Source organism: Mustela lutreola, chromosome 9 (assembly GCF_030435805.1).
Source record: "Mustela lutreola isolate mMusLut2 chromosome 9, mMusLut2.pri, whole genome shotgun sequence".
Classification (NCBI taxonomy): domain Eukaryota; kingdom Metazoa; phylum Chordata; class Mammalia; order Carnivora; family Mustelidae; genus Mustela; species Mustela lutreola.
The window spans coordinates 4005060-4027569 of record NC_081298.1 but is presented as its reverse complement, the minus strand read 5'-3'; the positions used below and the strand labels follow the sequence as shown (position 1 = coordinate 4027569).

The following is a 22510-nucleotide window of genomic DNA, read 5'->3' as shown; positions in this document are numbered from 1 at the left end:
GGGCGCGTCCCCGGCGGGCCGATTTTTCGGCTTCCCCTTCGGTTTATAGGGGCCGCCGCTGTGGGTCCGTCCTCTGAAGAGGCTGGGGCGTCATCGGGCTGCTTAGGAGCGCCGTCTTCGGCGGGGACACTCAGTTGCGTCGGCACCGCGGAGCGGGCTGCGTCAGGTGGCTGGCCCGGCGCGGCGCTCGCTGGCTCGCTGGCTCTCCGGCTCGGGGCTGCGGCGCCGGCGGGAGCGAACCCCTGTCCCGGCGCGGGGCGGCGGCGGCGGCGGCGGCGGCGGCGGCGGCGGCGGGCAGCCGGCAGGCAGGCAGGCACTGCCTTGCGTGTGAGTGCACCTCACTCACATGTAAGTCCGGGTGCACCGTGGCCTCCCGCGGAAGTGCGAGTCGCCCGGCGCGGGCAAGAGCCACCGGGGCCGGGACAGGGCAGGGGCGCCCCGGCGCTGCCGCCCTGCCCCGTGCCTCCCGGGCACCCCCCAATTCTCTCTTTTCTCTTTTCTCCTCTCCATTGGCGTGCCCAAGAGCCAAACCGAGGAGCGCCTGAGGGTAACAGCAAACTCGTGCCATCGCGCCTCTGCACTTTTCTTTTTTGAGTTGTTTGACATTTCTCGGTGCTTTTTGGTTTCTCGCTGTTGTTGGGTGCTTTTTGGTTTGTTCTCACCCCTTTTTTCGTTTGCTCATCCTTTATTGGCGCTAACTCTTAGGCAGCCGGCCCAGCAGCCCTTAACCCGGGCAGCCGCGCTCCGCGGCCCCGGGGCAGCGCGGCGGGGATCGCAGCCGACTCCCCCCGACACGGGGCGCACGGGGTCCGGCCAGGCCGAGGCCGGGGGCAAGCAGGGCGCCCGGGCCAGGCGAGAGCCGGGCACCCCGAAGTGGCCGAGCCACCATGCTGAAGATGGCCATGAAGATCAAAGCCCGAGCGGCGGAGAGCGAGAAGAAGACGGCGGCGGCTGCGGCCGAGGTGGCTGCCGAAGCTGCGGCGGCGGCTGCAGCGCTGGCCGAGCCGAGAGAGCCGCTCGCGCCGCGGAAGAGCGGGGACGCCGAGAAGACCCCGAAGACGGCGCGGGAAGCGCCCCCCGAGAAGTTCCTGACCGAAAAGGAGCGGCGGAAGATGGAGAAGAAGCTGCTGGAGCAGAGAAGAAAAGACGAGAAGAAGAAGGAGAAGGAGCGGAAGAAGTTGGAGAAGATGCAGAAGAAGAAGAAGAAGGCGCCCGAAGCCCGGGAGGAGGCCCGAGGCCCGGAGGCCGCCGCCGCTGCCGCCGCCGCCGACGACGACGAGGGCGCCGCGGAGGGCGCCGGCGGGGGCGGCGAGGGCGCCGGCGGCGGGGGCACGAGTAGGGCTTGGGCCGCGTGGGACACGGACTCGGGCGACGAGGACGACGCCTACTACACGGCGCCGCGCGTGGGGGGCGTCGTGTGGCGGCCCGGGCCGCTGAAGGCTGGCGCGCTGAGCGCCCACCTGCCGCTCGTGGTCTTCCTGGTCTTCTCGGTGCGCAGCCCCTCGTGGGTGCTCAACTTCCTGCTGCAGAAGCGCACGGAGCAGGGCCGCGGCTGCGGCTTCGTGTTCGGGGCGACCTGCTGCTTCCGAGTGTTCCTGGGCTGCGCCTTCTTCTCCTACTTGGGCGGCCGTGCCAAGCGCAGGGGCCGCGGGCGCTCCGGGGGCAGCGGTGCCTTCGGCTCGGGCCATGGCGCCCGGCGCCGGGGGCGCGACGAGCGGCTCATCTAGTCCGCCCCCTGCCCCCCGCCCCCCGCCACCGCCACCACCACCAGACACCACCATCGCTGTGTAGTGTGGATTTTTATTAAGTATTTGTGTGTGTGTTTGGACACATTTTCCTTTTCGGTTGCTCTGTCCTTTGGTTCGTGCTCGCCTCGCTTTTTCCACACTCTCCCTGCTCTCTGGCTCTCTCTGTGTCTCTCTCTCTTCTTTTCGAAAATTTTCCGAAGTCCGGGCTCGGGCTCGCGCTCCCTCCCCTTCCGCCCACCCCGGCCCCTCGGCGGCGCCCGCGGGAGGGGAGGGGGGGGGCGCGCTCGGCCTCGGGGGCCGCAGGGCTACGCGGCCCGGGGGGGTGGAGCGTTGGCGTCGTGCGAGGGGTCGTCACTGGCTCGGGGCCGCCCCCTCTCCCCCCGCGGCCGGGCCCGAGTGGGGCCCGCGTCAGGGGGGCGAGGGGGCGGCTCCCCGTCCCGTCCTGTCCCGGGCCGGGCGCGGGCGGAGGGACCCCCCCCCCACCTTCCCGGGCACCCGGGAGGGGGGCGCCTCCCTCCGCCCGCTCCCGCCCTCCCCGCCGCCGCGGCCGCTGCCGCGGCTGCTCCTCATCCCTCCTCCTCCTCCTCCTCCTCCTCCTTCCACCCCCCCTCGCCGCCGCCGCCTCCTCCTCCTCCCCCCGCCTCCCCCCGCCCGCTGCAAAGCTTTGGGTCGGGGCGGCGGCGGGCCCGGGCCGAGGCAATAAGAGCGGCGGCGGCGGCAGCGGCGGCAGCAGCTCCCGCAGCTCCTGCTCTGGTCCGCCTCGGCCCGGCGGCGGCCATCAGCCCCCTCGGCCTCGGCTCGAGGGGCGGGGAGCTCCGCGCTCCCCTCGGTCCGACTGCCAACCTCCCTTCCCCGCGCGCCCCGCGGCCCGCAGTCCGCCCCGCGCGCTCCTCCCCGAGGAGCCGAGCCCGCGCCCGGCCCGCCCGCCCGGCGCTGTCCCGGCCCTCCCGGCCCGCGTGAGGCCGCCCGCGCCCGGCCCCGCCGCCGCCGCCGCAGCCCGGCCGCGCCCCGCGCCCCGCCGCCGCCGCCATGGGCTGCCTCGGAAACAGTAAGACCGAGGACCAGCGCAACGAGGAGAAGGCGCAGCGCGAGGCCAACAAAAAGATCGAGAAGCAGCTGCAGAAGGACAAGCAGGTCTACCGGGCCACGCACCGCCTGCTGCTGCTGGGTAAGGGCGGGGCGGGGGGCGCCGGCCCCGGCCCGGCTCGGGGGCCCCTCCGGGCGCCCCGCAGGCCGCGCGCGCCGAGCCCGCCCCCCGCCCCGGGCGCGCGCTCCCGAGCCCGCCGCCCGCTCGCGGGCTCTGTCTCTGGGGGGCGAGGCCGGAAGGGGGACCCCGGGGCGCAGATTCGGCCGGGCGGGGGCTCAAAATGGGGCGGGGGGCCGCGGCGGCGCGGGCGCGGGGCCCCCTCCCCTGGTCCGCCCGTTCTCTGTCTCTCTCTCTCTCTCTTTCGCCCTCCCCTTCGCTCTTTTTTTCCTCTCTCTGTTTTCCGCGAGGCCTACACGACGCCAGGGGTTTGGGTGCTTGTTGGGGAGGTGGGGGAGGGGGAGCCCCACAGGGCTCGGGAGACTGCGACAAAAAGAGGGTTTCGGGGACAGGAAATGGGGTGGCGGACAGAGGGAGGGGGACCCGCCTCCGTGGGGTGTGTGATTTGTTGGGAGAGGGAGAAGAAAGAGGGGCCAGAGAAGAGGGGGTGATGCGCGGGGGGGGCGCCGCTGTGGCCAAGGGGACCTCGCCAAGGGGAGGCTTTGGCGGGGGAAGTGGCCGAGGAGAGTGGAGGGGGGGGGCGGGTGACATCAGCCCCTCGGAAGGGATCGGAGTGGTAAAGGTGGTGCAGTGAGGGGGAGGGGGCGCGGGCGAGTCGTGGCGCCGGATTGGGGGGGGGGGGAGCGCGGCCGCCGCTGGGCGCGACTCGGTGCGTTTCGGGCAGGACACACTGTGTGCGCGGAGCAGACGTGTCCCGGGCCGGGTCGGGCCGTGGAAGGAAGACAAGGAGAATCAAATAAAATAAGACATCCCCCCCACCCACCAAAAAAAATGGAGTTAGTACGCTAAGTGCCCAGTGAAGCCAAATGACACGTCATTTTTACAGTATGACCTTTTTATCCCCTTCCAGACATGCAGGCTTTTTGAAAAGCAGAGAGAATTAATTGTAGCCCCCCCCACACCCCACCACCAAACCATTAACACACACACACACACACACACACACACACACACACATACACACATACACATTTTCCTGTTAGTCGGCCACATTGAGACTGCTTTGTGAAAGAAAAAAAAAAGACATTCACAAATCAGAACTGGAAAATGACATTTGTCTGTAAATGGCTTCTTGGTCTGGAAATGGCGTGATTTGTTTTGTTTTGTTTTGTTTTGTTTTATGTCCTTTTCAAGGTGGGGGGGGGCATTGAGAGCGCTTTAAGGAGACGACTTTTTTCCAGGTGGAAGGAGATGAAAAGACGTTAATTAGTTGTTTGTCAAGTGACATTTGGTTGTTTGGTTTTGGGTTTTCTCTTGATTGCGGTTTTTCCTCTTTGGCCAAAAAATTTAAAAAAGGCGGGGTGGGGGGGGGATTGTTAACTATAAGGAGATGGCCTTTCCTCCTTTTTTCTTAAGGGGGGGTGGAGGGACAAAATAAAACATAAGCATAAAAGAAATTGTTGAAATGACCAGAAGAATTACACAAGCATTAATTAGTGTGGAAGTTTTCCACTTCCTCAGTAATTTGGCTGAGTTAATTTGTGAATTTGCTAGGTTAAAACCTAGTTCATGGTCACATTTCAACAAAACAGCTTCATTATAAAGAATAAAAATGTAAAAGGCTGAATTTCCTTTGTGGTGGTGTTTGGTTTGCTTTTCTTTGGATGGGTCACCTCTTTGTTCTCCTGGGTCCAGATTTATGTAAAGCAGAAAATTATTAATTAAGTGGAAGTAAGTCTGGTGTTTATGCATTTGCAATTTCAGTAATTAAATGATATGTTGAAGTCTTGCCTAAAACTTGTAAAGGTGGAATTATGCTATGTGAATTATTAATATGCATATAACTTGATTTCAAAGTATAAGCCTGGAAAAGTCTAGAATCTTTCCTAGGAATGCCATCTTGCTACCTGAATACTAATTTGAAGCAAATGTGATACTAAGGGTGCCTTAAATTTCTAACACCTTTGCTCAGTAATCACAAAGTCTCTAGTTAATTGAGACTGTTACTCTGAACACACCTTGCATCCCTGTGGGCTCATTTTCCCCAGGTGTCCTCCTTTATATGGCCACATTTTATCATGATTTATTGATCGCCTCTGGCATGAGGGTCTGAAGCCCCACTCAGTGCCACAGATTGCATTTTTAAATGGTGGTTCTCACCAAATAATGCCCCCCCCCCATAGAGGAAACCTAATGATACCCCAAATCCTCTTTTTAACTGCATCTGAATTTAATGACAAAAAATTGAGTAAATTACAGCGCCACAAAAGATCTTGCAGTAGTTTTTCAGTCCAGTTCTCTAATTTCATAAATGTGGAAACTGAGGCACAGATCTGTTTGTGTCTGTTAGAAGTGTTAAACATCTTAACACTTCTGTAACACTTCTGACGAAAGAATTTGGAGATTCTGATTAATGTCATGTATTCTCTGTGTGCAGTCTCTGAAAAGTGCCTTTAATATTTTAACTTATTAGAGTTGGGCTCATTAAGATACAGTGTTTGCTTTGAAATCAATGTTTCTGTGGAAACTAATTTTAACTTTTACAGATATTGATTACAGCCTTGTGAAAAGGCAAGAGAAGGAGGAATGCTTTGCTCTCTGGGCAGTAAAAACAAAAGCAATTTAATAAAATTAAAAGTGGGGGGGGGCGGAGAAAAATGGTTAAAAAAAAAAAAAAACCAAACAGGTTTGTGTGGGAGGAGGGCAAAAAATTTTTCACTCAAAGAGTTATTTGTTGAAGTGAGTGTACATTTACAAAAAAGAAAATGAAAAAATAGCAGTCCTCCTTCTAGCTGGTTGGAAATGTGCTTTTTCCATAAAATATATGTTTACAAATGAAAGGTGATTTAAAATGGAGGCGTGTGTTCCTTCTTACTTTGAGAAGGGCTTAAAGAATCTGAAAATTCAGTAGCTCCCAGGAATATCTTCCCTCCTGATTAAAGTCGTGTCCTTTTAATACTTTTTACAGTTGTTGCTGCATGTGATTATGATTGTTCTCAAGCATTACATTTGATATTAAAATGTGTTTTTCGAGAAGATGACATACAGTTGATGGGCTCCCACTCCCCCCCCACTGTCTCCCCCCCGCCACCCCCCGCAACATGGTGGTTGTATCCAGAGAGAATTTACCTTTAGGAAAATACCCTTTGCGGGAAAAGAGGACACATGTAACCTTGTGGGTCAGGGTTGATGTTTGAGTAGCCCAAGGGGAGAGAAGGCTACCCGGAAAGAAGCTGCATTGTGAGAATTTGCGGGAGGGAAATGCTGCGTCAGTCCGTGAGCTGAAGGAGACTGCGGTGTCTGGGCATTGTTTGTGAATCCTGGGTATTTTAACCATGAAACCTCTGACGAACAGTGAATTCTGTGGCTGCCTCCGTTGATATGTGCGTTTCACCCGCCAGTGCTCTATTCCGAGGATTCAGTTTCAGTTTTAACTTCGATTTTCTCCCCCCTCAAATGACAAAATTGCGACCTTCCTTCTCTTTGCCCCTTGGCTTCCCCACCCCACAGATTCTAACACAACCCAGAGGTGGGGGGGGGGGACCCTGAAAACATGAAACCCTTTAATTCTCGCGACTGTGGCGGTGAATGCTGCAGGTAGACCGAGTTGGACATGTGTTTTGTTTTCTCTGCGTCGAAATGTCAAGGAAAATTGCAAATGTGTTCTTGTGTGTGTTTTCTGCGAGCTGCTTCGGTGGCAAAGACAGCGGTCCCTGCCGAGAGTGTGTCAGATACCTCCTTCATAACCTCAGACTTACTTTCATTTTCTAGGTGCCGGAGAATCTGGTAAAAGCACCATTGTGAAGCAAATGAGGATCCTGCATGTTAATGGGTTTAATGGAGAGTAAGTGTCAACTCTGTGCACGGGCACAGGAAAAGTAACACGTTGTATATACTAATCTTTAGGAAGTTTAGGTAGATTTGGGGGGCTGGGCAGCTGATTTCCACTTAATTTTTTCAGCCTGCATAATAGAAAATCCAGGGAAGAAGAGCTCTTTGAGAATCCCCCCCCCCTTTTAATCTTTGGTGCAGCAATAAATAAGAATAGTAATAATAAAGCACCGGAATTATAAAAAAATACACCCCCCCCCCGCCATTCCCCCCTATACACACCAGGAAAATAGCACCTGGTTGGCCCCGTGGCACGTCTGCCGCAGACCTGCCCGCAGATTTTGGTGCAGTGGGTCTCGAACATGGCCGACACCTGCGGTGGCCACCACTTTGCAGGCAACCTGACCGCTGCAGAGAAGCCCCCCCGCCCCACCCCGCAGATGTCAGCGCAATGCACCAATGCAGGGTGTTTGAAACTGTTAGGGGGAAAAACACTGTTTTAGTAATGTTCTCACGGAAAACAAAGTTGGAAAGAGGCAGCAGCCCCTGTTAATAATTCCTCATGCCCTCCACCACCACCACCCTCTTTGGAATTAATATTATGGGCAAATCACGGTTTCCCTTTCTAAAAATCAATAGTCTTGCCTAAAGAAAAAGGAGGCATTTAAGTGATGGAGACTGGGAGTTAGGTACTTCCGGCCGGGTCAAGGGGCATTTTTGCCTTTGAAAAGTCCTTGCAGGCATCTTGTTTTAGGACAAGGGGACGATACCGCATTGAGAATAAAGATTAAAAGAGAGTGTGCGTGTACTAGGGATGGAAGAGAAATGTGGGTTCTGTACGCCATGAAGAATGCAAATAGAGGGGAGCGTTGAAGATAATCAGGGCATTTGTTTTTCTCCCCAGACCCCAAATGCCACCCCCCCACACACCCACTTGTGAAACAGAAAACTGCTAAATCTACCAGCCTCGGCTTTCTCTGGGGTGATGGCCGTTGGCCACACTGGATTGTAAACACCTGAAGGCACTAGTTAACAGTTACTAGCTGGTTAGCAATCCCATTCCCTTCCCTAAACCTGGATTCAGCTGAAAACTTGCTTCTCCCGTTGCATCACCTTCCCTTTCCAAGGGGTGCATTGAGTCAAGGCCGCATGGCCTCAGGCACCAGAACCCCACAAAACAAACCAGTAAAGAGCCATTTCCAGATGCCTACTATGCACCAAGCACTGGGGACACAAAGATGAATTTTCTCACCTTTCAGAGGTAACAGGACTGCACTTGAAGGCAGCTCTTCATGGAACATTCTAGAATTTCTTTGGTCAGATAATCAGGGCTGAGGATGATGTCATGCGTACAAATAAATGGGTGTTTTAGTTTAGGATGCTTTCTTTAAGCACAAATTCATGTGCTCATAAATAGCCCATCCTAAAGAAGGATGGGCTATTTTACCAATTTTATGAGTGGCTCAGTGAGTTATCAATACACGCACATACGTGTGGCTAATTAACTACTCACTTTCACTTGTCACAAAGCAATTCTGAAATTCTTAATTCCTGACACACCCTTCAATAAAACTGTATTCCCAGAGATTGCCAGCAGTTGATAAACAAAAAGCCAGAAATCGACTTTGAGCTATGTGAATTTGTAATTTGTAATTTAAAGACAAATCTTGCATAATTACTCCCCCCATAACTTGCTGGGTGGGGCGTGCTTCTTCATGATCTAGTTAAGCAAAAATAATTTGACCATGTACCCTCTAGATAAATATTTTGATTAAAACTGGACATGGCGAGCATTTTTAAAAGGATGCGGCCGCCGCTGTTTACCTTAGCTCGAGTCTAGCAGAAGGTAGGACAGCCTTGGAGCAGTTGACTTAAGGTTTTATCACTCTCCAGACGGCCCTACAATTTTTTAATTTTTAGAGAAAGGATTCTCCTCCCTTGGCGAGCCAGTCTGTAATGCACATGAGGCATTTAAACCAGAACTTCTCTTTTCTATTTTCTTTTTAAAAAGAGGAAGCGACATTCCCAGTTCGCCTGCCTCGTAGAGGAAGCCATAGGTAATCTCTCAGGGTGTTAAATTTAGCCTGTGGAAGTGACATACAGGGGAATTCGTGTGAGTCTAGAAACCTTATTTTTGTCTCCTTCAAGTGAGCCTCCTTTTTTCTTTTTCCTCAGTGCGGTATTGCAACAAAAGTGGTCACCTTCTTCACTAGGGATTCCCTGTGAAGGCACGGTGACTTCCGTCCACTAAAGGGTGTCTGCATGGTGCAGGGCCTTTCCTCCTCGCTCCTGTAAATGTGCGCTTTGTCAGGGCTGGGCTGAGCTATTAAATTTGCCTTAACTATCCGCAGACTGCCGTGCCGATTACATTTGTAGAGTGAGGTGTAATATTAATCTGACCTTGAGAAATCCAGAGGTCAAGTGCCGATTTTCCTAACTCAAAGCTAACTTCTTACCTTTAGTATCAGCAGAAAAAAGTGCCATTAATATTGGTTGAGCTAATAAGCTAATCAATTACAAAACCACGTAGAACGCTTAGCCGTCCTGCCCTTCCCACTTCCAAGGAGGAATTCCTATTATTTAGGAAAAGTGGGGTTTAAGTGGGTTTTTTCCCTTTTTTTTTTTCCTCCCCCACCCCCCACCCCCCACGCTGCCTCACGGTGCACACAGTTTTAATTGATGACAGTTTATTCGGAACAGTTACATACAAAGAAAACACACGTCCTACATCGTTTCCCTGACCGCAAGCAGGGAGGACATTAGTCCTGCACCAGGAAATCACGGGCAAAAATCAGCTGTGTCTGGGCCTTTGTGTGTTCAGATACAACATGGTAAAGACGGAGCTCTGGGAGAACCCGGGAGCCTTAACGCGCTGCTATATTCTCCAAAGAATTGTGAGATAAATCACGGCTTTATCTCCCTGATGCATGTACATTTAGTGAAAGCACAAGAAAATAATTATCCGTCCCTTCTGTATACCCGACGGGAGAGTCTCCAGAGGGCTCGGCTAATTCAGTGGCGGAGTGTGGCGCTCCCTCCACGGCCTGCCGTCTCCGGAGACCTTCCAGCTTAGCCAGAAAGGCGACCAGGACGGAACGGGAGGATGGCGGCCGTGTGCTGAGGAATGTAGAGAGGCTTGTGGGGTTTTTGGGAAATTGCGGTGCCTTGCAGATTAGGTGAGCTTTCAATCTCTCTTTAAAAGGGGCGGCGAAGAGGATCCGCAGGCTGCCAGGAGCAACAGCGATGGGTAGGCACATTCGAAAACAGAAAAACTTTTTAACAAACAGACATGAAGATCATACTGGGAAACTGAGGGCCGAGCCCCCGGGGAGGAAGCAAAACTCATTTCAGGGCCATCAGCCATCTCGCTATCTGTTCGCACGGGACCCCTCTGCAGTCTCTCAACATTTTCGAGCACGTGTAGTGCAAAACATAATTTTTGGGAGCCATCCTTTACATGTTAACTAAATCCAGCTGGGGAAAAGTTAACAGACGTCAACTTTAGACGATCAGTTGAGGATTTCAAGTATTGACCCCCCCCCCCCCCCATATGGTTTCTGGTTTCCCCAGCCCCTACCCCTACCCCAGCTGTCCATTCGAATTGGCAACTTGTTTTCCAAACTATCTGCTATATTCCCCTCCACCCAGTGCTTGGTCTGATTTTAAAATTTCAGACTTTGGTGGGGGGGGGTAGAGAAAATCTTTTCCCCTTATCAAAATACATGGTGCTGCACTGTCTTTAACTTGGAGAAGGAGGGGGAAAAAAAAAAGTGCCTCAGCACCTTGCGGGAGGTCATCGTTAAGAATGATCTCCGAGCCTCTGATCTTTTTAAAATTTTCGAGTGTATTTTTAATTGGATGCATATTGTATTAGCTAGTGGATAGGAAGTTCACGATGGCATCCACTTTTTTCCCTGCGTTCATTATCAATTTTGTTCTCCTGCACTTCCTACATCCCGCTCCCCATTACACGCTGACACGCACCCGCATGCCAGGTAGCCGCCGGAGGCCCGCTTGCACATTGAGCATGCAGCGCCGACGCCGCTGTTCCCACGAGAACACGCAGAGCCCACTGACCTAGCCTAGGGCACCTCAAAGAAGGAGCTTCGGTGGCGGGGTGGGGTGGGGTGGGGCAAAGGGCCCGGGGGTCGGGGGACAAAGTAACTTACACATGTTTGTTCATCTGTTTCTTTTAGAATCTATTATCCCTAGATGATGGCTACAGTTTCTCCTCTTCCCGGCTATGTCCTATCACACTTTGCATGCTGGAATTGCCTGGTCTTAGGAACTTCTAATAAGAATACTATTCTGTTGTGGGGGGGGGGGGGGCCCACCACCTAACCTCAAAAGATAAAACAAAAAATACAAAAAAAAAATACAAAAAATTACAAAAAAAACACGCAAAAAAACCAAAATGTGGAATGAAATCCTTAATTGGCAAAAATGTAGTTTACTAGTAGTCCCAAAAAAGGCATCTCCATAGAAGTGACTGACAGTTTACTGTACCAAAAGTTGGCATTTGAGGACTATGACAAGCCCTTACCGAACCACCTCCTGTGTACTAGAAGCTGTGCTAGACCCTTGAACCCTACTAATACCTTGCCTGCACTTCTCTCTGTGACTCTGTTCTGCAAGTAAATAGAAGAATTAACATATGTGATAAATAAAAATTCTCTGCATGTCTCAGCAATCCCGGTATCTTGCGTCTGTCTTCTGTCTTCCTTCTTTTGTCTGTCCTTTCCCATAAAAGCACAAAGATAAGGTATAGGACCGAAAAAGACCCTTGGTACAATGCAGCACCCCCCACCCCACCCCAACCACCACGTAGGCAGCTGATTGGGGGGGAGGGGAGGGGCTCTTAAAATTCAGACCCAGACCATAGGCTTTATTTACATGGGGGAGAGGGGGAAGGGGGCAGTGTGCTAAAAGCACTTCTAGCCCCCAGCCCCGATATTTTAGTCAGCCCAGATTGTAGTAGTTGGTACATAATTTGGCTTTGTTAAGTAGTTGAGAGACATCCGAGGGATTTTCTCTGAATTTCACAATCAATGTTAAATTCATTAAGCGATAGTAAAAATGATGATAAACTTGCCAGCCCCAGTATAATATCTCCATCTACATAGTAATTGCTTCAATGGAAGAATTTTATGTTTTAGTATTACACACCCGAATTAGATTTTAGATTTCTATTTTAGCTGTTTTATACTTGATATACTCCCACACCTATTCACATACGTAGATGAATACTGAACACGTTCTCAAAATATCCGTATTTAAGACTGGAAGTTTTCCAATTATCATACTACTACTTAGACCAAAATATCAAACTGAATGAAAGAACCTAGTTTCTGGAAGTTCTTTCCTCTTGGTGTACATACATTTGGGTATTTAATACCTCGACATCTCTAATTTTAACTACTGTAGGACCTTGAAACTGAAGGTTAATGGCTCTCATTACCATGGAAATGGAGCCTGTTTTTAATGAATGGAAATAGATTTGTCCTGTGGGGTTTTAGGTAGATTTGAGTCCCGTGAGGGAACGTTAGGGGCAAACACGCCCTTTACTAAGTTGCTCCTGTCTGAGGAACTGAGTGGGACTCCAGCCCTGTCTCTGGACATGGTTTCTAATTTCAGAAAGGAGTCTCAGTGGTGCACGTACAATGTAGAAAAGTCCCACAGAAGGGTCAGGACTCTCTTGGTCCCTTTTCATTGTAGGGGGGCTGCACAAAGAGTTGGCGGGGGGGGGGGGGGCGGCACTGAGCCAGGACTTCCCATCAGGGTGCAGATACCACCCATGGTTTGCAGGACACCTCTTGCCATCAGGTCTGTTCAAGCTCTCCTGACTTCTAGCACTTTGAAGTGGCCCTGAGGGGGTTCCTGGTGCCACAAACTACCCCCCCCGCTCCCCCCCACCACATACCCCCAAACCTACCGCCCCTCCCCCGCTGAGAATACTTCTGAACTAGCTTCTTACTCTGGTAGGAAAAGCAGTCTCGTTTCTTCGAGGCTGGTTCCCCAGAAAGAGGGCCACTGCTGGGTTAGGGACGCAGTGAAGTCGGTGTCAGGGGCATTCCTTCCTCACATCAGCGTGCAGATCTTTTGATAAGACTGAACCAGGCAGGAAGCATTAGCTGCCACAATTCTGGGGAAAACTCAGGCCCGGGATCTGGCCGGGGGGCCGGGCTTCTGACAGGCGAGCACCTGACCCCTGCACCCCGCGCTCTCCCTTCCTCTAACCTTTCTGCTGGCCTGCGCCAGCCACTAACACCCCCCTTCTCTGTGTTTCCCCCACTCCTGAGGGGTCCCCAGCTTGATCACTACCTCCCTCCGTTCCAGGACTCTTGGTCAATCAACCAAGTGGAAGCTGCAAAAATTAGGAATCCTGAGATTGCCTTTAAAAATCCTACATAGCAAGAAAAAGATGGGCTCTGTCCCTCCTGCGACCGTGACTCACTTTTCCTCTGAGCCTTAAGTTTCCTCTATGAGGGGGCGGCACCCTCTTTCCTCGTGACGCTGCCGTCCTGTCCCGGGGCCTGAAGCACAGTAGGTGTGTCCTGCACACGGGCTCCACTCCCCCCACCCAAAACCACAAGGTTGAGGCAATAGGTGTGATAAGATTTACCCCAAGCAAGAGGTCTTTTTCATCCCCTGAAGACACAAACTCTAGAATCTTCTTTGGTCGTGTCTCTAATGAACGACAGCTGCTGAAAAACACCTGATCGGTACCCATTATCCGGTACCCATTATCCATGGGATCGGAGCAAGTATTCCATCCGCGCCCCCTGCCCCGCCCCAACCAGAGGGCGTGGGCATTACCTGTGGCCCCAGTGACTCTGAATAAAGATCTTCCATGACTTGGGTTCAAGTCATAATTAAAAGGCAGCTAAACTTCTGACTTCTACCTAACTGGTGCCCCCCTCCCAGCCCCCAGCACACAAGTCCCAGCTCATAAAGACTCCCGGGGGCATAATCTTATTTCATCCCTATTCACATGGAGGGATCACTGTATAGTGACATCACCTAGAAACGTCATTGCTGCTAGCTGAGTGGCTGACACTGTGACTTAATAAAAATGGCCTCAAAGCCTTAAAATGTGTCCTAACACCACTGCATTCACTGGTCCTCTGTATACCAACCCAGTAAGCCCCAAGTGGAACCATGGAATTTTTTTCTCCTCCCCAATATGATTGACCTAATACCCCCCACACCCCCCCCAATACACACACACACACACACACACACACACACACACACACACACGGGTATTGATAAGGGCCAGTAGAACCCTTTTAGGAAGCGTTGACATGCAGTGGGACCTTCATGAAATGGAACAGCCCGTGAACTAGGTCCGACTTCTGGTACAGTAGACGTGGTCCTTGATGCCAATTCACTGATCGGCCCCAATCGGGCGTGTCCTGAGACACGTCTGGGAGGTCATCATTTGAAACCGCCCTCATTCAGGAGCCTCCAATCCGCAGGGATTCGAACCCACCGCTCTTGCGAGAACAGAATACTATGCTTTTAGTTGGACTGTCTTGACTAAAGAGACCCTGTCGGTCAGTATGATGCCATATGATCTCTCTCTTTTCAATCCCACTGTAGTGAGAAGGCGACCAAAGTGCAGGACATCAAAAACAACCTGAAGGAGGCGATCGAAGTACGTTGTTTGGGTCGTTTCTCTTCTCTTAGCCCCCACCTCAGGCAATGCTGTCCCCCTGACTGCTTTGCTAACTCCTTTTCAGACCATCGTGGCCGCCATGAGCAACCTCGTGCCCCCCGTGGAGCTGGCCAACCCTGAGAACCAGTTCAGAGTGGACTATATTCTGAGCGTGATGAACGTGCCTGACTTCGATTTCCCTCCTGTAAGCTAAGCTCTTGGGTTGTCCTTACCCCCAACCCGGGCTCCTAGATGCGTTCTGGCCACTGGTCACCTGTGTCAGCCACGCTTTGAGAATAGATGAATTCCACTAGGGTCCTTAATGTGCCAAACCCAAACCTTAATAATCAGTAGGGGTTTTGCTCAAGATGGGTGAGCAAACTTGGATCACCCCCTGTCCATCTTGGCTCACCCATCCCCCCAAGTGAACACCCCACTTTAATCCTTGCCTTAGTAGATTGTAAATCTTCGTGAGGGAGATCGGCACAAGTTGTGTCGCAGCCTTAATTATTCCCTCATCCCCGTCTTTGGCCGACCCAAGTTAAAAGAAAGGACTTGAACCTAAATTATAACTTGGAGATTTTCTCCTGGGCGTCCTCCTTGGCGTGCGGGACCCTGTTTACAAAGATTCTTTGTCCCATAAACAACTATGTTTAGGTGACATAAAACTGCCCGTTTCCAAATGTATACATTTTGACCCCGTAGTAGGGGAAGAGTGATTTCTGAGAGAGGAACGGGAAACAAGGCGGAAAGATGCACAAGTTTATAAGGCCCAGAAGGAAAAGACTTGTCTACAGTTAGAACAATGAGTTATTGTGGTCTTTTGTCAGGCTTTCCTGGGAATTTGTGTTTGTATTTTAAGTGGGCTTGGCTGCAAACTTCTACTAGCAGGGAAGCAGTATTAATAAGTAGGGCTAGGTGAATTTTTTTTTTTAAAGCATTTGTTTGAAAACAAAATTCAAGCCATCAGCATGCTATACATAATGTATATTTCTGATAAAAGAGAAAATGGTAGCGGGTTGAAAATGCACCAAACAGGAACCTTCTATTAGTGGAGCTGATAGCTGAGCCTTGTGTCCCTACCTGCCTGTAATCCTTCTCTTGCTGAATTCACATCTGAAGAAAAACTTTGTCTTCCCTCGGAAGGGGAGGTTGCCCCCATGTAATTAAAAATGTTTGTATATTCAGATGAGATGTGACTTATAACCTCCTGCAATTTAGGACAACAGAGGGTCTCTGCTCCTTTGTTTCTCCCTACTGTGACCCTTCCCAAGGGACAGGCACTGACAAGGTCCGATTCGCCAGCAATTCCTAACCATCATATATTTTGGGAAAAATTCAAATTTTCCTGGAAGGGAAATTTCATCCCAGCACATCTTACAAACGAAATACTGTGTTTTCACAACACTGAATCACTCCTTGGCGTATTCTAATGCAGATTAATGTATATCTTTCCTGGAAAAGTAATTGTGTGGAGAAACCAAATGATTCAGTAGTTCACTCTGTCCTGGCCCTCCAGTACCACCCCCCACCGCCCCCCACCACCAAAAAAAACACCCCAAAACAAAACACATAGGAGGAACACGACCCAAGACCTGTTAGTTCACCATAAGAGAACAGCAGGAATTAATTACTTTGGCTTTTAATTACGTTTCACAAATTGGATGAAAGTTCTTTTGAGCACAAAGTCGTTAATGTGGCTCACAAGTGGGAATGCCACTTGCGCTGGTCACAGCGAACTGTGGCGTCCGGGTTGTAGGGACAGCGTGGCTGCCTGGGCTCCAGCTCATGTGTGTCCTCTCCCGTGGTCCCTTGCAGGAGTTCTACGAGCACGCCAAGGCTCTGTGGGAGGATGAAGGAGTGCGCGCCTGCTACGAGCGCTCCAACGAGTACCAGCTCATCGACTGTGCCCAGTAGTGAGTAACCGCCCCGCACACAGCACAGGCACAAACGTAGAAGACACTAGAAATCTCCATCGAGCTTGAGGGCTTCCGCTCATAGACCCATCTGCACTTAGAAAGTTCTGGTCTGATTCATTTGTTTCAGAAAACCCTTAATTGCACTTTTTTAGTGCAGTGACATTATTTTATATAAACAATTAATGCCTGTTAGAGCAAAATGATAATTACTTGCAGTAAAGTGATGTGCATAATTAATTAGCTTGAGGGAAATTAATTGGATTGACCTGAAAGCTTTTAGGAAGATGGGGCAGCTCTCAAGCTTTGAATAATGTTAAAAATATTTTATTTTATTGCTGTCATGTAAAAACCTAACCAAAATGGCCAGCACAAAACCATACCCCACCCTCTCCTTGGTAGCTGAGAATTGCCTTGGCATCTCTGCCATCAGGTAGGTGACGACACTAGGTGCCAGGGCCCAAGGTTACTGGATGCTCTTCCTCTCTAGTTAGGTTTTGTTGAGTTCCATGTCCTGCCTTTATTCACTGGGCTGTAAGTCAAGGATGCTTCCCCTCGTGGGGAGCCGACAGCATACTACAAGCTCTGTCCCACTGCACCTGCTGGAGTCAAAGATAGGCTGATCAGAGCCCTAGAGAAATTGTTTCTGAAGGCAGCCTTGGTTTACCTGCTAAGTGGTCTCAGTGAAAACTTGGGATGTCTTGTGACTTGGTGGTGGTGGTTGGGGGGGGGCGGTGATGGGTGTTTGCGACACTGCAGCTTTCCTTCTGGAGGTCGCTGAAACTCAGAAGCGACTTTGCTATAGAAAATATCAAGTCCTCACGACCAGGGTTCCTGGCTGGCTAAAAAGCTACTGTTGAGTGGCTCAGGAGCCCCAAACTGGTGGGATTTATTGTGAATACTGTGGAATAAATGGGGGGGGGGGGGGTAACAGCAAACAAACAGCAAGTTCCCTCCACTCCTGTTCTCTGAGGATGGCGGGTCCGGGCACCTGCCCTTACCCCGTCGGGGTAGGAAGTCTGCAGGACAGCACCTCCAGCAGCCGGCCGGGCTGTGTCCTCGGGCACCCGCACACCCCCCGGGCCTGCATTTTCCCAAGGAGCAGAAAAACAGCCCCCCCCCCCCCCCCCCCCCGCCGCCAGTCCCGGGGACCCCAACCCCCTACCACTTCTGCAGCAAAGTCCCTGATTTTCTCCAAAGTCTGAACGAAAAGCTGGAAGTGCTAATTATAGTAACTCAAAACAAATGGAAATCCTGCAATTGTTTGCGTTTTGTATCTTGGACCCAAGTCAGAAGTACAGGTACGGAGTAGGAGGGGCGGGTGTGACAATGTCAGGAACCGTCATTTAGCAGCTTTTTGGGGTTGGGTCTGGTTTTTTTTTTTTTTTTTTTTTTTTAATTTCACACCATTTATAAGTTGCTCCTGCAACTTTGTCTGCAAATGGCAGCCTTTGCCCAGTTCATGGAAAGTTTTAAGGAAACTTGCTGGGGGGCGGGGCGGGGGGGGGGCCAGAACACCGTTGACAACTTTTAAAATGGCCTCTGCGGGCGGTCCGAGCGCGGCCGCCCCGCCCCGCGCACCCCCCAGCGCGCTTCCGGCCGCCGGCCTTGACGGTGAAGTTGCCATACTGGTGTCTTGCCCATTTCTTACGCTGCCTATTTTTATTTGTGGAGCCGGGCTTGGCTGGCTCGGCTCCAGATGTCTCTCTCACAAGATTTGGTGCGGCTGGTCTATTTATAGCCCTGTGGTTCTGTTGCCATGGCAACGCGCTGGCGGCCAGGGCGGTTGGGGAGCTATTTCTGGCCCCGTGCTGTAATGTGGGACTGATTGGGCAAGTTAGTGTATCCTCTAAGCCAGACTAACTCTCTAAACTGGTCAAGAGGAAGGTTGGGGGGGGGGGGGGACAACTTCAGAATTTCTTCAAACTAGACTCTTCTGCCTTTGTGATTTTTCTTTTTCAGTTTTGAAATCCTTCCAAACTCCCTGCCCCAGGAAAAACTCTCCCCCCACCCCAGTTTTAATAGTCACTTTCCATATTAATTAAATGACCCCAGTCTTTCCAAAGTTCTTTTTCCTAATGGTGCGTCCTGCCCAGCACCCCCGGGGAGGGCCTCCTTGCTTTGGGAAGGTCATGGCCAGCTCTGGAGGGAACCTTCCTCACGGTGCAGGATGGTGTCTCAGGCCCCGGGCCCCTCTCTTGTGCAGGATCCCAGCCATAAGAGGATCCTTAACCTGCCTGGCTGGGGGATTTAAAAAAAAAAAAAAAACTCAGAGCCTCCTATCTGGAGGGTTCTATTTCATGGACCAAACAGAACGGAAGGGAACTTTGTGTTGGTTTCCTGCTCAGTGTGGTTAGGCCAGAAAGGGCCCCTTCGTGACAACCTCTTTTGTTCTCTTTTAATAAGTGAGATTCTTAAAAAGTAGGAGGAAGGGTTACCCATTCTGAGTAATTCAAACAATCTCATTTTCACCAGTCCCTTGAGGGGAAAATCCTTGCTGCTTTTAAGTGTATCCTTTTACTTTAAAAAAAAAAAGAAAGAAAGAAAAAGGAATGGGGTGGAAATACACAGTTTTTAAATCACTTGCCATTTTAGTCAAAGGCACACAACTTTAAAATGTTAAATTTTTAATAGTCACTTTCAGATGACACCAGATCAGGTAGGCTTGGTTGGGGGGGGGCTCCCCCACCCCCTGAGACCTGCGCTGTACCTGTATGCCAGGGGCCTCGAGAGCCCATGCCTGCTTCCTGGTTCCGGATCTCCTTGTCCGCCAAACACGCTCACACTGACCTTTCTAAAGCTTAGGCTCTGAGTCCTAAATGTAACCAACACAGGCAAAACTCCTGCTGACTAATCGCCATATAACTTTGACACTGTCATTTCCATCGAGCTCAGCTTTATAGGGAGACAGGAATCAGGGGCAAATTGGCATGAGCTCTTTGAACACCTGTGCGTGTGTTTCGTTCCTCCCAGCTTCCTGGACAAGATTGATGTCATCAAGCAGGCTGACTATGTGCCCAGCGATCAGGTACGCAAACGTTCTCACAGTCAGGGACTCGCAGCCCCCTTTCCAAGCCACTCAAGACTTTTGCCTCCAGTGGCTTTGGGTGAGAGCCATTGACTGAGCTCTTGTTTTAGGATCTGCTTCGCTGCCGCGTCCTGACTTCTGGAATCTTCGAGACCAAGTTCCAGGTGGACAAAGTCAACTTCCAGTAAGTGAACGGTTCCCTTCTTAAGATAGAGACTGGTTTCCTTCAGTTCCCACCGGCAGAGTGCTGGAAGGGGTTAGCCGCTGGGAGTGACCCGTGTCCTCTGTCTCCTGCAGCATGTTTGACGTGGGCGGCCAGCGCGACGAGCGCCGCAAGTGGATCCAGTGCTTCAATGGTACGGAGCCGCAGCCTTCTCTTCTCTGTAAGCACGTTTTGCTCTGACTCGGTGAGGGCCTTGGTCACCTCTGACATGCATTGCTTTTGCTTCCTTGTGCCGCAGATGTGACTGCCATTATCTTCGTGGTGGCCAGCAGCAGCTACAACATGGTCATTCGGGAGGACAACCAGACCAACCGCCTGCAGGAGGCCCTGAACCTCTTCAAAAGCATCTGGAACAACAGGTCGGTGGGGCATCCCCCTGGCTTCCTGCCAGTACCCCCCCAGCCCCCCACCCCTCCCCGCAACACACACACAGGGGTCCTGGGACTGACCCGAGGCCCTGTACTTGCGCTCTTCTTGAAAAGAGCTTTTGCAAGCACATGAGACCCCTTGCAGAAAGAATGTCTTCTCTTCCTGGACACTCACCTCACCTTCCTCCCTGTTAGATGGCTGCGCACCATCTCTGTGATTCTGTTCCTCAACAAGCAAGACCTGCTCGCGGAGAAAGTCCTTGCTGGAAAATCGAAGATTGAGGACTACTTTCCAGAATTTGCTCGCTACACTACTCCTGAGGACGGTACGTGGGGGCTTCTGCCGTTGCACCGGCCCGTTTCCGTTCTTCGCTCCCTGGGCCTGGATATCCACGACTGCGCCACAGGCTTCCGTTCCGGGAGGTTCTTCGTGTGGGGGAGTTGCACAGCCTCTAAATGAACAGCCTCTCAGAATGAAATCGCCCTGCCGCGTCTAAGTGAGGGGGCCCAGCCAACTCCCTGGCTCTGCTCTTACCTTTTAATGACCTCACCAAAATATTTCTGTTCCTTGTAGCTACTCCCGAGCCCGGAGAGGACCCACGCGTGACCCGGGCCAAGTACTTCATCCGTGACGAATTTCTGGTGAGTAGAGACTATCTTCCATCCTCTCTTGGCTGGTTCTTTTTCTCTTAAACATTTGGGGATTCGGCTCTTCGCTGCCTCCATGCTACTGCACTGGGAGCCAGTGAGAATTTTAGCTTTGATGTAACCTCAGGAGCTGGTGGACTCGTCCTCGGCGGCTTCCCCGCCGAGGATGCTGGAGAGGCGGCGCTGACTCTGTTTCCTTGTGTCTGTCCCACAGAGAATCAGCACTGCTAGTGGAGATGGGCGCCACTACTGCTACCCCCACTTCACTTGCGCCGTGGACACCGAGAACATTCGCCGTGTGTTCAATGACTGCCGTGACATCATTCAGCGCATGCACCTCCGTCAGTATGAGCTGCTCTAAGAAGGGAACACCCAAATTTAATTAAAGCCTTAAGCACAATTAATTAAGAGTGAAACGTAATTGTACACGCAGTTGATCACCCACCATAGGGCATGATTAACAACGCAACCTTTCCTTTTCCCCCCAAGTGATTTTGCGAAACCCTCTTTTCCCTTCCGCTTGCTTAAATATTCCAAATTTAGAAAGCTTAAGGCGGCCTACAGAGAAAAAGAAAAAGATAAAAAGGCCACAAAAGTTCCCTCTCTCTTTCAGTAAAAAAAATAACAGCAGCAAACAGAAATAATGAAATAAAATAAATGAAATAAAAGAAATAAATGAAATAAATATTGTCTTGTGCAGCATTAAAAAAATCAAAATAAAAATTAAATGTGAGCAAAGGACGTGAGTCCTGTGAATTACTTGCGGCTTCGAGCACACACACGTTGTTCATGGTTTGGAATGCTGCAGAAGTTGGGAAGCCCCATGTTGAAGTGACAGGTCCCTGGAAACAATTTGCAGATAATTCAAAAGTCTACCCCTGTCCTTTGCCTAAGCCCACGCCCCATAGGAAAGCATTAACTCACATAAAGACTTCTGAATTTGTTGTTGGCACCCTATCCATTCTACCAACTTACCTTATATAGGTCATCACAGTGTGCCTGTTTTAACCTAGAATCTCCCCCCAAAATAGGTGCTAGGTTTGGGGCTCTCTTCTTGCTTTAGGATATGGGGGGGTTGGATTTCAGGAATGCAGTGTTTCAAAAGTGGGGAAGTGGGGTTACTCAACAAATGGTGTATAATGTAGACCTTTATCAAATCATCACATTGTATAATAAGTACCTCAGAATTTTGTCTGTTACCCTCAGAGCTGGGGGTGGGGGGTGTCAAAACAGAACAAGAGCTATCAAATAGTTTTGAAACAGATGGCTAAACCTCTGGGGATAAACTTAAACTGGATCCCTACCTCACTCCATACACAAAGGAATTTCATGTGGATCGATCACTTGTTTAAATACAAAAAAGTACTTGAAAATGGCTATTTTAACAATTAAAATATTGAGTTACACAAGGCCTCTTCTATATGATCTAACCTGCACAAGCCATGGGGTTGGGGTGGCCTATAGAAAGTTAAAAGATTACATGAAACAAAATATGAATGGGGTGGAGATGGGGTAAAAATCTATAACAAAGGGTTGATTTCCCTAATAAAGTGCTCATAAAAAAATCATAAAAATGGAAAATTCATGAAGACACCATTCACTTGAAAAAAAAATACAAATAACCGGGGGGGAAATGGGGAGTCTCCTAATGAAATGCACTATAAACTCATGGGGGGGTTGGGGGTGTGGTCAGCATTGTAGGCCCCACATGAAACTCCTCTAAAAGCTGTAGTGAACTATAGCTTGGGTTTGAGGTCCAATTGGACTCCCTGATCTTCATCCTCAGGGTCGTACCTTAAGCTTGTGGTCACCCCTGAGTTGGCTTCCCAGAGATGGGGGAGAAAGAGACCAGCTTGTCTTCAGCATCAACCACTGCAGCCTCTGAAA

At 51.0% G+C, this 22510-nt stretch overlaps 1 protein-coding gene across 8 annotated transcripts; it reads left to right on the top strand.

The window, feature by feature from the left end:
* The first annotated feature begins 230 nt into the window (after nt 1-230).
* On the top strand, nt 231-21361 carry LOC131840488 (guanine nucleotide-binding protein G(s) subunit alpha). Of its 8 annotated transcripts, none has more exons than XM_059188485.1 (13): nt 231-348; nt 6724-6796; nt 9986-10030; nt 14383-14440; nt 14526-14645; nt 16259-16356; nt 19330-19384; nt 19495-19568; nt 19682-19740; nt 19846-19966; nt 20171-20301; nt 20550-20617; nt 20838-21361. In XM_059188485.1, exons 2-13 carry the CDS (start codon nt 6762-6764, stop codon nt 20982-20984), a joined length of 1011 nt encoding a protein of 336 aa, XP_059044468.1. In that variant the 5' UTR covers nt 231-348; nt 6724-6761; the 3' UTR covers nt 20985-21361. The 8 variants fall into 8 exon arrangements, with proteins under 8 accessions (XP_059044468.1, XP_059044469.1, XP_059044467.1 ...); XM_059188486.1 differs by having other exon boundaries at nt 233-348; nt 14386-14440; XM_059188480.1 differs by lacking the exon at nt 231-348 and adding an exon at nt 2679-2916 and having other exon boundaries at nt 14386-14440.
* The last annotated feature ends 1149 nt before the right edge of the window (nt 21362-22510 follow it).

Coding starts and splice junctions, on each gene's coding strand:
- LOC131840488 (XM_059188477.1), top strand. CDS start 2,778: ATGGGCTGCCTCGGAAACAGTAAGACCGAGGACCAGCGCAACGAGGAG. Junction 6,797..9,985: donor GTTAATGGGTTTAATGGAGA/GTAAGTGTCAAC, acceptor TCTCTTTAAAAG/GGGCGGCGAAGAGGATCCGC. Junction 19,741..19,845: donor GTGGATCCAGTGCTTCAATG/GTACGGAGCCGC, acceptor CTTGTGCCGCAG/ATGTGACTGCCATTATCTTC.